The sequence below is a fragment of the Notolepis coatsorum genome, assembly GCF_963971535.1.
Source record: "Notolepis coatsorum genome assembly, chromosome: 3".
In the NCBI taxonomy this organism is placed as follows: domain Eukaryota; kingdom Metazoa; phylum Chordata; class Actinopteri; order Aulopiformes; family Paralepididae; genus Notolepis; species Notolepis coatsorum.
The window spans coordinates 16,901,673-16,916,365 of NC_140167.1; the positions used below are offsets into that span (position 1 = coordinate 16,901,673).

At 46.6% G+C, this 14,693-nt stretch overlaps 1 protein-coding gene across 1 annotated transcript in view; it reads right to left on the reverse strand.

Annotated features, from left to right (window-relative positions):
* Window positions 1-6,986, reverse strand: part of atrn (attractin) — a gene marked incomplete at its 3' end in the record, with an annotated part of 181,716 nt that extends 174,730 nt beyond the window's left edge. Inside the window, exon 1 of the mRNA XM_084309803.1 lies at window positions 6,618-6,986. Within this exon, the coding sequence (XP_084165929.1) occupies window positions 6,618-6,907 (290 nt within the window). The 5' untranslated portion in view covers window positions 6,908-6,986. The remainder of the gene's footprint in view (window positions 1-6,617) is intronic.
* Between the last annotated feature and the right edge of the window lie 7,707 nt (window positions 6,987-14,693).

Below are 14,693 nucleotides of genomic sequence, written 5' to 3' on the forward strand. Positions count from 1 at the left end.
GAGGCGCAGGTAGAGGAGCAGGTAGAGGAGCAGGTAGAGGAGGAGCAGGTAGAGGAGCAGGTAGAGGAGCAGGTAGAGGAGGAGCAGGTAGAGGAGCAGGTAGAGGAGCAGGTAGAGGGGCAGGTAGAGGAGCAGGTAGAGGAGGAGGTAGAGGAGCAGGTAGAGGAGCAGGTAGAGGAGCAGGTAGAGGAGGAGGTAGAGGAGCAGGTAGAGGAGGAGGAGGTAGAGGAGGAGCAGGTAGAGGAGGAGCAGGTAGAGGAGCAGGTAGAGGAGCAGGTAGAGGAGCAGGTAGAGGAGCAGGTAGAGGAGCAGGTATAGGAGGAGCAGGTAGAGGAGCAGGTAGAGGAGCAGGTAGAGGAGCAGGTAGAGGAGCAGGTAGAGGAGGAGCAGGTAGAGGAGCAGGTAGAGGAGCAGGTAGAGGAGCAGGTAGAGGAGGAGCAGGTAGAGGAGCAGGTAGAGGAGCAGGTAGAGGAGGAGGAGGTAGAGGAGGAGCAGGTAGAGGAGGAGCAGGTAGAGGAGCAGGTAGAGGAGCAGGTAGAGGAGCAGGTAGAGGAGCAGGTAGAGGAGCAGGTAGAGGAGGAGCAGGTAGAGGAGCAGGTAGAGGAGCAGGTAGAGGAGGAGCAGGTAGAGGAGCAGGTAGAGGAGCAGGTAGAGGAGCAGGTAGAGGAGGAGCAGGTAGAGGAGGAGGTAGAGGAGCAGGTAGAGGAGCAGGTAGAGGAGCAGGTAGAGGAGGAGCAGGTAGAGGAGCAGGTAGAGGAGGAGCAGGTAGAGGAGGAGGTAGAGGAGCAGGTAGAGGAACAGGTAGAGGAGCAGGTAGAGGAGGAGCAGGTAGAGGAGGAGGTAGAGGAGGAGGTAGAGGAGCAGGTAGAGGAGCAGGTAGAGGAGCAGGTAGAGGAGGAGCAGGTAGAGGGGGAGGTAGAGGAGGAGCAGGTAGAGGAGCAGGTAGAGGAGCAGGTAGAGGAGCAGGTAGAGGAGCAGGTAGAGGAGGAGCAGGTAGAGGAGCAGGTAGAGGAGCAGGTAGAGGAGGAGCAGGTAGAGGAGCAGGTAGAGGAGGAGCAGGTAGAGGAGGAGGTAGAGGAGCAGGTAGAGGAACAGGTAGAGGAGGAGCAGGTAGAGGAGCAGGTAGAGGAGGAGCAGGTAGAGGAGGAGGTAGAGGAGCAGGTAGAGGAACAGGTAGAGGAGGAGGTAGAGGAGCAGGTAGAGGAGGAGCAGGTAGAGGAGGAGCAGGTAGAGGAGCAGGTAGAGGAGGAGGTAGAGGAGCAGGTAGAGGAGCAGGTAGAGGAGCAGGTAGAGGAGGAGGTAGAGGAGCAGGTAGAGGAGGAGCAGGTAGAGGAGGAGCAGGTAGAGGAGGAGCAGGTAGAGGAGCAGGTAGAGGAGCAGGTAGAGGAGGAGGTAGAGGAGCAGGTAGAGGAGCAGGTAGAGGAGGAGCAGGTAGAGGAGCAGGTAGAGGAGGAGCAGGTAGAGGAGCAGGTAGAGGAGCAGGTAGAGGATCAGGTAGAGGAGCAGGTAGAGGAGCAGGTAGAGGAGGAGCAGGTAGAGGAGCAGGTAGAGGAGCAGGTAGAGGAGGAGCAGGTAGAGGAGCAGGTAGAGGAGCAGGTAGAGGAGCAGGTAGAGGAGCAGGTAGAGGAGCAGGTAGAGGAGGAGCAGGTAGAGGAGGAGCAGGTAGAGGAGCAGGTAGAGGAGGAGGTAGAGGAGGAGCAGGTAGAGGAGGAGCAGGTAGAGGAGCAGGTAGAGGAGGAGCAGGTAGAGGAGGAGCAGGTAGAGGAGCAGGTAGAGGAGGAGCAGGTAGAGGAGCAGGTAGAGGAGGAGCAGGTAGAGGAGCAGGTAGAGGAGCAGGTAGAGGAGCAGGTAGAGGAGCAGGTAGAGGAGGAGCAGGTAGAGGATCAGGTAGAGGCGCAGGTAGAGGAGCAGGTAGAGGAGGAGCAGGTAGAGGAGCAGGTAGAGGAGGAGCAGGTAGAGGAGGAGCAGGTAGAGGATCAGGTAGAGGCGCAGGTAGAGGAGCAGGTAGAGGAGCAGGTAGAGGAGGAGCAGGTAGAGGAGCAGGTAGAGGAGCAGGTAGAGGAGGAGCAGGTAGAGGAGCAGGTAGAGGAGCAGGTAGAGGGGCAGGTAGAGGAGCAGGTAGAGGAGGAGGTAGAGGAGCAGGTAGAGGAGCAGGTAGAGGAGGAGCAGGTAGAGGAGCAGGTAGAGGAGCAGGTAGAGGAGCAGGTAGAGGAGGAGCAGGTAGAGGAGGAGGTAGAGGAGCAGGTAGAGGAGCAGGTAGAGGAGCAGGTAGAGGAGGAGCAGGTAGAGGAGCAGGTAGAGGAGGAGCAGGTAGAGGAGGAGGTAGAGGAGCAGGTAGAGGAACAGGTAGAGGAGCAGGTAGAGGAGGAGCAGGTAGAGGAGGAGGTAGAGGAGGAGGTAGAGGAGCAGGTAGAGGAGCAGGTAGAGGAGCAGGTAGAGGAGGAGCAGGTAGAGGGGGAGGTAGAGGAGGAGCAGGTAGAGGAGCAGGTAGAGGAGCAGGTAGAGGAGCAGGTAGAGGAGCAGGTAGAGGAGGAGCAGGTAGAGGAGCAGGTAGAGGAGCAGGTAGAGGAGGAGCAGGTAGAGGAGCAGGTAGAGGAGGAGCAGGTAGAGGAGGAGGTAGAGGAGCAGGTAGAGGAACAGGTAGAGGAGGAGCAGGTAGAGGAGCAGGTAGAGGAGGAGCAGGTAGAGGAGGAGGTAGAGGAGCAGGTAGAGGAACAGGTAGAGGAGGAGGTAGAGGAGCAGGTAGAGGAGGAGCAGGTAGAGGAGGAGCAGGTAGAGGAGCAGGTAGAGGAGGAGGTAGAGGAGCAGGTAGAGGAGCAGGTAGAGGAGCAGGTAGAGGAGGAGGTAGAGGAGCAGGTAGAGGAGGAGCAGGTAGAGGAGGAGCAGGTAGAGGAGGAGCAGGTAGAGGAGCAGGTAGAGGAGCAGGTAGAGGAGGAGGTAGAGGAGCAGGTAGAGGAGCAGGTAGAGGAGGAGCAGGTAGAGGAGCAGGTAGAGGAGGAGCAGGTAGAGGAGCAGGTAGAGGAGCAGGTAGAGGATCAGGTAGAGGAGCAGGTAGAGGAGCAGGTAGAGGAGGAGCAGGTAGAGGAGCAGGTAGAGGAGCAGGTAGAGGAGGAGCAGGTAGAGGAGCAGGTAGAGGAGCAGGTAGAGGAGCAGGTAGAGGAGCAGGTAGAGGAGGAGCAGGTAGAGGAGGAGCAGGTAGAGGAGCAGGTAGAGGAGGAGGTAGAGGAGGAGCAGGTAGAGGAGGAGCAGGTAGAGGAGCAGGTAGAGGAGGAGCAGGTAGAGGAGGAGCAGGTAGAGGAGCAGGTAGAGGAGGAGCAGGTAGAGGAGCAGGTAGAGGAGCAGGTACCCTATATTTTTCAGTCAGTTCGGTCTTTGTGTGCCAAACATTATTTAAGACAAACCACTGTAAACCTTTTTTTTTGGAGTGTTACATTTTTTTTTATTATTAAAAAAAACGTATATCAGGGGCGGCTAGGTGGTGTAGTGGACAAGTCACTCGCCACCAGTGTGGAGACGCTAGGATTCGCGTGTTCGAATCCAGCTCTCCACATTGTTTTTCAGTTTGGCTGGTCGTCCGCAGTAATACACATTGGCCGTATTACGGGGAGGGAAAACTGAAGGGTGGGGATCGAACGTTGTGAACAAGCGACTCCTACAAGTCGGTTGGTGCGCCTGCGCAGTAGAATCAGGAAGTGTCGGGGGCAGCGTGAGCCTCCCACGCGTTACTCCTCGATACTGAGAGATCGAGCTGCGCAGGTGAAAAGATGCGACTGCTGTTACCTCAAGTACCGGAGGGGACTTGTGCTATGTATGACTTAGTCCACATTGCAGCCGGCTTGTGGGAGGCAAGAAACAGCGTTCGTGACAGGGGAGGGTTGAATTGGATGATACGAAATTGGGATGGGAGAAAAATACAGAAAAAATGGGAGAAAAAGTGGATCAAAAAAAAAAAAAAAAACGTATATCGAACCGAACCGAAAGCAGTTAACCCAAAACAGTGATACGAACCGAACCGTCGATTTTGTGAACCATTCCACGTATCAGGGAGAGTTACAATGTATCTGGGAGAGTTACAATGTATCAGGGAGAGTTACAATGTATCTGGGAGAGTTACAATGTATCAGGGAGAGTTACAATGTATCTGGGAGAGTTACAATGTATCAGGGAGAGTTACAATGTATCTGGGAGAGTTACAATGTATCTGGGAGAGTTACAATGTATCAGGGAGCGTTACAATGCATCAGGGAGAGTTACAATGTATCAGGGAGAGTTACAATGTATCTGGGAGAGTTACAATGTATCAGGGAGAGTTACAATGTATCTGGGAGAGTTACAATGTATCAGGGAGAGTTACAATGTATCTGGGAGAGTTACAATGTATCTGGGAGAGTTACAATGTATCAGGGAGCGTTACAATGCATCTGGGAGAGTTACAATGTATCTGGGAGAGTTACAATGTATCTGGGAGAGTTACAATGTATCAGGGAGAGAGTTACAATGTATCTGGGAGAGTTACAATGTATCTGGGAGAGTTACAATGTATCAGGGAGAGAGTTACAATGTATCTGGGAGAGTTACAATGCAGGGAGAGTTACAATGTATCTGGGAGAGTTACAATGTATCTGGGAGAGTTACAATGTATCAGGGAGCGTTACAATGCATCAGGGAGAGTTACAATGTATCTGGGAGAGTTACAATGTATCTGGGAGAGTTACAATGTATCAGGGAGAGAGTTACAATGTATCTGGGAGAGTTACAATGTATCTGGGAGAGTTACAATGTATCAGGGAGAGAGTTACAATGTATCTGGGAGAGTTACAATGCAGGGAGAGTTACAATGTATCTGGGAGAGTTACAATGCAGGGAGAGTTACAATGCATCAGGGAGACTGTTGCAATGTATCTGGGTGAGTTGAAATGTACTGGGTGAGTTACTGAGATCTACTTGGGTGGGTTGATATTGATGATAATGTGTCTGGTAGTCATCAGTCTGAAATGGCGTTGGGCCGTCTCTCTGTAGAACCACTAGAACCTCATCTGTATGAGAACCTTAAACGTCTGAATGTAGTGACCAGTGAATGGCCACGATAAACACAAGGATACAGCAATGTGGAAAATCTCTTAATTGTAAGATAAGATAAGATATTCCTTTATTGATCCCATTGGGGAAATTAAGTGTGCAGTGCACAGCTGATGTCAGAATACCCTTATAATATAAATAATAGATGTCTTTAGAAAGAAACATAATATAAGCCACATTAAACTGCAAAGGTTGTTTCAGAGCAAAGTGAGCAGGGATCCTAATGTGAATGTGAACCATCCCGGGGGCTGTTCCCCCAGTGAGTCCACTCCAGTCATACAAACGCATATCACTGGCTCAAACTCAATCTCAAATAACAAGTCGAGTCAGCTGTTATCTATCCGAGTGCCATCTGAAGCCACAGCACAATAAACAAGCCTCTGTACGCACAGTCTTGACACACAAGACGCAACACAGACGTCTTCGGAGACCCGCAAACTCCCCGCCGGCGTCTCTGGCAACAAGCACCTCTGTTGCGCCTCCATTACCGGGGGACACACACTGAGAAACTTGTCCTCCTCCGCACAAAATCCAACCGTCGAGTTGTTGGACGCGTGGTCCCACGTAAACCGATTTTGGGGGCGGAGAGCAGCTGTTAAACCTGATGACGGTGACAGTGAACCTCCATGGGCAGGTTTTATAGCCCTGCGGGAGAGAGAGGTTCTGATTCGACGTGACCCTCTGAGGGTCTCGCTTTTTTGAGCCACCAATACGGTCTTCCTCTTCTTCACTATCATTATTGTGTCCCTACACACACACATGAATGAATGAAAACTTTATTTAACAGATTGCAGAATGGGTACAATACAGTACGGCTCAATACACACAATTGTTAATAAGGGGATGCAGACCAGAGAAAGACTTTCGTCTTGTTTACATCAGGGTCCCCCATTTTCAATTCATAATGAGCAACACACAATTATGTCATGTGGCCAATACAGCAACACTGGACTATAGAAAGTTGTCGCCTCAGTAAACATGGCTTGATTATAGACTACTGAGTGCTGCTGACTGGATGACTTGACAAGCAAGATCATCCAAGTACAAGGGTGATATATCGGACCAAGGGTGATATCAGATCACACAGGTGATATCAGATCAGATCAGATAAGACCTTTATTCATCGCCTTAGGGAAAATCGGGTGTCATATCAGCAACAGGAGAAGGAGAGGAGACATTATATCCAACAACCAAGGACCCTACACACACTCAACGAGTTCTCCTTCTACTATGAATGAATGAATATACTTGCTATATTCTACTACTACTATAATTGCTATATTTTGATTGAGGAAGATTGCTTTGCTTTGCTTTTTGTGAATTCGCTCTCACGTAGTATATCATGGTTCGTTCATGTGCCTCAGTTTGGGTGCTCTGCTCTGCATCTCTGAACTGAGATGCCTGATGTAGAACAAGCAGTGGTTTGGACTGACACACCGTAGAACAATCAGAGGACACTGGAAGACAAAACAATAGCACGTAATGCAGCACGCAGCTTAATCCCGTCCGTCTGTCTGTCTTCATATTATTTACTGTACCTGAAGCGCCCACCGCAGTGTTGGCATTGGTCCCCGACCCAGCCTGTGAGGCACAGACAGCTGCCCGTGGCGGCGTTGCACTGCCCGTCGTTCAGGCACGGCTTGTCGCATTCCTTCGCCTCGGTGAACCCGGGCGCTCCGAGGAGCAGCAGCGCGGCGACGGAGAGCAGGAGCACCGTGTTCAGGCTCGTCCTGGCTGTGAGACCGCGGGGGCTCCGGCCAGAGCCCGAGGAGGAGGAGCAGGAGGCCCGCCGCCGCCGTGTCGGTGGTGGTGTCGCCCCGCCGTCCATTCTCGCACAAAAAGATGGCTGCTTTTCGAGACAAGGCGCTCCGCTACTTTACTCTATGGGGTAAAAACCAACCCGTTTATGAAGCCCCGTGGTTTTTGCCCGAAGGTACGCTGGGGGTTTTGAGAGACAACGTACGCGCTCTTCTTTGTTGTGACAGGTCTCTCAAGCGCTTCGTTTACATCCTCCCGGTGGCCATGGTTCCGTCCGCCGCACCGAGCCGCATATTGACATCCGGAAGTGACGTAGGGGGTTTATTGGTCAGCCGCGGAAATGCGCAACGATTGGCGGACGAGGCGCGAGGGCTTGAAATTAATACCCAATTATTGCTATACCTATAATAATAGATTTATTTAGTTAATTTGCCTTATGCTGATTATATATATAAACATTATTTATTGCAACATTTACAACACAGCATTTATAGATATGCGATTTGTAATGAATTAAATATAAATTAATTTGTACTGCCCTTTAAATTATGAATAGAATAAATGTACTCTTTTGTAAATTAATGTCTTCCATCTCTGCGCATTTGTTTTGGTTGGATGACTATGTCTTGAACTGTGTTTGAGGGAAGGTACTTTTTGTGGCACGTGTTATTTGTAAAGCATGTGAGAAAAGGCAAAGCACCTTTCTACTTATAATATATAGTGTTTATGTAATCATTTATTTGTCGACATGTTATGTTATAATATAGACCATTGCAACTGTTCATGTAACGTTAGTGTCATAATACCCAATATATAGCATATAAAACTACATAAAAACTACATACTATTCTGTTTTTACTGTATGTAGAGTAGACTATACATCATTTAGGGACAATGATTTCGTTTGCGCATAATCTCACACACACATCCAAAAACTAAACAGTTTTGCACATTATTTAGACAAAAAATAGCAAGACCTTGTCTTGTAACGACTGCTACTGTATCATCTAATTTCATTGAGCTCTAATTTACACAACACAATAATTCAATGTCCCCGATCACTGGTGGCCATATTAAAACTAATTTACTCTCAATTAGTGTCAACTAAATGAATGTGTGCAAAACGGTTTAGAGTTTTTGGATGTGTGATTATGTGCAAAATAAATCATCAGTTTTGGTGAAATGGCCCTTTAACAGAATGTTAGCGAGTTCAAGCTCAAAATTAGTCTCAAGTCCTTAAAGGTGCTATAGCTAACATTCAGCCCCTAGATGTCGCACTAGCATGTCATTTATCCAATCAGGTGCATTCCACAAATGGGAAGTAGGGAGGGGATACATGCAACATGTAAAGTAAACAACATACATTTTGGACTTGCCAAAATGTTTTGAATGATATTCATGAAACCATATTCATAATTTTTATTCTGCACTTTTCTAAAAGCTCTGTGGATGATTTGCAATATTTTCACTACATCTCTACCTCATTTTAGCATTTTGTTTCCTATATTTTGTATAGTGTTTTGTCTTATTATGTAATAATAATAATAGTATATTCGATTTGTACGGGCGCTTAATATTTGTGGAACAAATCTCAAGGCGCTAGTGTACCATTTTTATGATTAAGAACATAAAAACTAGTAAGAGTAAAAAGAACATGAAATGTGAAAGGCTAAAACTAGTAAAAGAGTAAAATAACATAATAAGGGCTAAAACAAGTAAAAGAGTAAAATAACATCAAATGTGTGGAGCTAAAACTAGATACAAATCAACAAAAGGCTGTGTTTTGAGGACCTTTTTAAAAGCATCCACGGGCTGTGGTGCTCTCAGGTGGTCAGGGAGAGCATTCCAGACTGGGAGCGGATGAGCACAAAGCCCAATCTCCCATGGTGCAGAGTTTGGTCCTCAGGGGGGCACAATGGTTTTTCAACACAGGTTCCCTTTTATACGTTTCAGCTGGGACAGCGGCGCTGTGGCTTGCTTGGCGCTGCCCACGGTGCTGAACTAAACAGCAGAGAGGCAATTGAAAAATCTAATTTCTCTCTATCTTAAGAACTTTCACTTATACAAAAACAGACTGAACGGATATATAACAGACCTGCTGGGGCAGCGGACTGAGAGCAGGGGACACAAACAGGCTGGATAAGATGGTCAAGAAGGCCAGTTGGGTTGGGGTGGAGCTGGACTCTAGCGAGGGTGGCGGAGAGGAGGAACCTTGCTAAGCTCCAGGCCATCAGGGAAAATCCCTCCCACCCACTATACACAGACTTGGCTGACAGGAGGAGCATGTTATAGGCTCACACTACCTAAATGCAGCACTGAACGGCACAGGAAGTCCTTCATTCCGACAGCCATCAGACTATACAATGCATCACTGTGCCTCACTGCATCACTGAGCACAGAGTGACAATTACCATCTTCCTGGACTCTTACTTTTTAAACAGCACTGTGCATTATTACACCTACTGTAGACTTCAGTATATTTTTACTGTATTTATTTACTGTATCTTGTATTATATTTTTATTCTATTTCATTTTATTCTATTTTTAGGCCATTTGTTTTGTTATTCTTATTCGTGACTTGTTCTGTCTAAATGTTTAATGTTGAGTGATTTGCAGTGTCAAATTTCCCTCAGGATAATACATTTCTATTCTATTCTATTCTATATCTTTGAAAAGTCTCCATTTATTCAACACTTCTGAATTCACTGACAAACTGAACTGAACTGACAAAAATAAGGTGCATAAAAAAGCAAACAAAATTCCTCCACAGGCTACTCACCATCATAAGTAGAGAGGCAAGCAGTGTTTGGGGACAGAGTGAAATCTTCTTAAAACACTGCCCCTCCACTCATTCCTGAACTTTTTTAAGTCCTTCTCAAATGCCTCCCGGTAGGCCTTCTCGTCGTTGTCAGAGATCGGCCCCACCACCACTGTGTCGTCCGCAAACTTCACTATGGAGTTGGAGCTGAACTTGGCCACACAATCATGTGTGTATAGTGAATACAGCAGGGGGCTCAGAACACAGCCCTGGGGGTACCCAATACTCAGGGTGATGGTGTTGGAGGTCTGACCCCCCACCCTGACCGCCTGGGGCCTTTCACTCTGAAAGTCCAGTATCCAGGCGCTCAGAGTGGAGCTCAGACCCAGCTCGATCAGCTTGTCCACCAGTCTGGTGGGGACTATGGTGTTGAACGCTGAGCTATAGTCAATGAACAACAGTCTCACATAGCCACCCTTCTGGCAGTCTAGGTGAGAGAGGGTGCTGTGTAGTACTTGAGAGACCGAATCGTCAGTGGACCTGTTTGGCCTGTATGCAAATTGCAAAGGGTCCATATCGCTGGGGAGGGAGGCACAAATGCAATCCTTAACCAACCTCTCAAAACATTTCATGACCACAGAGGTGAGTGCCACCGGTCTGTAGTCATTAAGACCTGTTGGGGAGGATTTCTTTGGTACCGGTATTATAGTGGACACCTTGAAGCAGGCAGGGACCACGGACTCAGCCAGAGATAGATTAAATATGGTGGTGAACACTGGGGCTAGCTGGTTAGCACAGGACTTAAGTATACGTCCAATGTATATGTACCAACAGACAGGGCAATGAGAATAAGTGACTTGTTTTCTTCTGAGTTACATGTCTTCAAGTCAAGTCACAAGTTATCTTTGTCAAGTCATAAAAATTGGGACTCAAGTCCAAGTCACTTCACACTAAGTATTTTTCCAGACAGGATGAAGGTAGCAAAAGTGATCCCACTTTACAAAGTAGGAGATAAGCACAGCTTCACTAACTATAGACCAGTGTCATTGCTCTCACAGTTCTCGAAAGTGCTTGAAAAACTGTTTTCGCATAAGCTAGATGTTTTTGTGGAAAAGAACAAACTGCTGAGCGAAAGCCAGTATGGCTTTAGGCAAAACAGATCAACAGCGACTGCCTTAATGAATATTATTGAAGAAATAACAACAGCAACAGATAAAAGGAAATTAACAATAGGGGTGTTTATTGATTTAAAAAAGGCATTTGATACCTTAGATCATAATATTTTAATTTCTAAATTACGTTCATATGGTGTGAGAGGAATGGTTCTTGAATGGTTGAGTAGTTATCTCCACAATAGGCAACAATATGTGCAGTTGGCAGATGTCAAATCTGAGCTCATGAAAATTGAATGTGGGGCAGACCAGGCTGCAGAAACAAATTAGTGGGGGGCATAAAATGTTCTCGGGGGGGCACAATGGTTTTTCAACACAGGTTCCCTTTTATACGTTTCAGCTGGGACAACGGCGCTGTGGCTTGCTTGGCGCTGCCCACGGTGCTGAACTAAACAGCAGAGAGGCCATTGAAAAATCTAATTTCTCTCTATCTTAAGAACATTCACTTATACAAAAACAGACTGAACGGATATATATAACAGACCTGCTGGGGCAGCGGACTGAGAGCAAGGGACACAAACAGGCTGGATAAAATAGCATGGTTGGGGTGGAGCTGGACTCTAGCGAGGGTGGCGGAGAGGAGGAACCTTGCTAAGCTCCAGGCCATCAGGGAAAACCCCTCCCACCCACTACACACAGACTTGGCTGACAGGAGGAGCATGTTATAGGCTCACACTACCTAAAAGCAGCACTGAACGGCACAGGAAGTACTTCATTCCGACAGCCATCAGACTTTATACAATGCATCACTGTGCCTCACTGCATCACTGAGCACAGTGACAGTTACCATCTTCCTGGACTCTTAGTTTTTAAACAGCACTGTGCAATATTACACCTACTGTAGACTTCAGTATATTTTTACTGTATTTATTTACTGTATCTTTTATTCTATTTTTATTCTATTTCATTTTATTCTAGGCCATTTGTTTTGTTATTCTTATTTATGACTTGTTCTGTCTAAATGTTTAATGTTGAGTGATTTGCAGTGTCAAATTTCCCTCAGGATAATACATTTCTATTCTATTCTATATCTTTGAAAAGTCTCCATTTATTCAACACTTCTGAATTCACTGACAAACTGAACGGAACTGACAAAAATAAGTGCATAAAAAGCAAACAAAATTCCTCCACAGGCTACTCACCATCATTAGTAGAGCGGCAAGCGGCGTTTGGGGACAGAGTGAAATCTTCTTAAAACACTGTCCCTCCACTCATTCCTGAACTTTTTTGTTAAGTCCTTCTCAAATGTCAACTGAATTAAATTGGCCTTGTGTTGATGAAGCATACTAAGGCGATGTTCTGTAAAGACGTTCTTGAGGGTAGAAAACTAATTCTCACAGAGTGCCGTGCTAGCTTCAGTAGTGTTGTTGTTGACATCAGTGCCCAAAGTTGACTTTGATTGACAAAAAAAAAAAAAAAACATTTTGTCTTTTTTTTACCAGGGTGGGCACAGCTGACTCAGTGGGCGGGCCAGGCCCCCTAATGCCCGCCCATGGCGCCGGGTCTGATGTGGGGTACCGCAAGGTTCGGTTTTGGGGCCTAAACTCTTTCTTTTATATATTAATGATATTTGTGATGTTTCAAAACTATTACAGTTTGTCTTGTTTGCTGATACCAATTTTTTTGCTCTGGAAATAATTTAAAGGAACTAGCTGAATATATTGTGTATGAAATGACAAAGCAAAAAAAATGGTTTGATGTAAATAAGCTCACTGAATCTGAAAAAATACTAAATTTATGATTTTTGGCAATCGAAAACTAGATGAAAATATAGTACTGACCATAGATGGAGTTGATATAGAGAGAGTTAATGAATTTCGTTTTCTTGGTGTAATTATGGATGATAAATTAACATGGAAATCTCACATAGCACATGTTAAAAAAAAAGATGTCCAAGAGTATTTTTGTTATGAATAAAGTAAAGGCTGTGTTAAGAGTATGAGGCAATGAGAATACCCTGTTCACTCATCTCACCTTATCTCAGTTATTGTGTTGAAGTATGGGGGAATACTTATGGAACCAATATAAAACTATTATATATACTACAGAAGAGGGCTGTAAGAATCACACATACACTGTAAAACCCAATAAGTTACCAGAACTTAAAAAAATTTAGGCAATCCACTGCCTCAAATTTTTTAAGTTGATGAACTCAAATGTTTTCAGTTGGCTAAGACTTACAATTCTCAGTTAAGGCAACTCAAATATGTTCAGTTACTGTGACTTAAGGTTCTCAGTTAAGTCAATTCAAATATGTTCAGTTACTGTGACTTACAGTTATATATTCATACTGGCCAATCGCGTCTCGCTCTGCCATTATGAGATGTATCTCCTGCACCTACTGTGCATGTGAAAAAATTGCACATGCACGTCACTTGCACGTGACCACGCCTACTCCTGTGTGTGCCTACAAGACACAGGGAGTGGTCACGTCCACGCCCTTCCAAGTTTGAATTCCATATCGTGCTGTCACACGTCGAGGTCTTCACGACACCTCCCTCACGGGATGGGGGGGGGGACGTGTCGGACCGACACAGTAGGGGGCAGCTGGCAAGGACCATGCTGCCCGGTCTGCACTACATATCAATGTGTTGGAATTGAAGGCAGTGCTTCTAGTCCTCGGACAGCTCGGCCATCATGTGATGGGCGAGCATGTTCTGATCAGGACGGACAGCACGACGTCGGCGTCGTATATCAACAGACAGGGAGGAGTACGCTCCCCCTGTCTCCACCGGGCGGCAGCCGATTCGGTCCGTGGCCGCCCGGGATTCTATACGCGTTCACCCCCATACACCTGATAGCTCAGCTGTTGGGGCGGGTACGTCAGGAGCGCAGGACTTTGATCCTGGTCGTGCTGGACCGGGGCACAGCTGTATGGTTCCCGGCCCTGATTCAGCTCTTGGTGGCCCCGCCGTGGCCTGTTCCGTGGTCACCGCGGGCCCTCTCTCAGGCCTCCTGTTCTGGAGCAGCCTCTAATGGCTTGGCTGCTGAAAGGGTGAATCTGGAGGGGATGCGTCTTAACTCTACTGTGGTTAACACCATCCAGAATGCGCGCGCTCCGTCCACTACCGCGGTTTACTCAGGGAAGTGGCGTATGGTTCGAGAGTCAGGAGGAGCATGTTATAGGCTCACACTACCTAAAAGCAGCACTGAACGGCACAGGAAGTCCTTCATTCCGACAGCCATCAGACTTTATACAATGCATCACTGTGCCTCACTGCATCACTGAGCACAGTGACAGTTACCATCTTCCTGGACTCTTAGTTTTTAAACAGCACTGTGCAATATTACACCTACTGTAGACTTCAGTATATTTTTACTGTATTTATTTACTGTATCTTTTATTCTATTTTTATTCTATTTCATTTTATTCTAGGCCATTTGTTTTGTTATTCTTATTTATGACTTGTTCTGTCTAAATGTTTAATGTTGAGTGATTTGCAGTGTCAAATTTCCCTCAGGATAATACATTTCTATTCTATTCTATATCTTTGAAAAGTCTCCATTTATTCAACACTTCTGAATTCACTGACAAACTGAACGGAACTGACAAAAATAAGTGCATAAAAAGCAAACAAAATTCCTCCACAGGCTACTCACCATCATTAGTAGAGCGGCAAGCGGCGTTTGGGGACAGAGTGAAATCTTCTTAAAACACTGTCCCTCCACTCATTCCTGAACTTTTTTGTTAAGTCCTTCTCAAATGTCAACTGAATTAAATTGGCCTTGCGTTGATGAAGCATACTAAGGCGATGTTCTGTAAAGACGTTCTTGAGGGTAGAAAACTAATTCTCACAGAGTGCCGTGCTAGCTTCAGTAGTGTTGTTGTTGACATCAGTGCCCAAAGTTGACTTTGATTGACAAAAAAAAAAAAAAAACATTTGTCTTTTTTTTACCAGGGTGGGCACAGCTGACTCAGTGGGCGG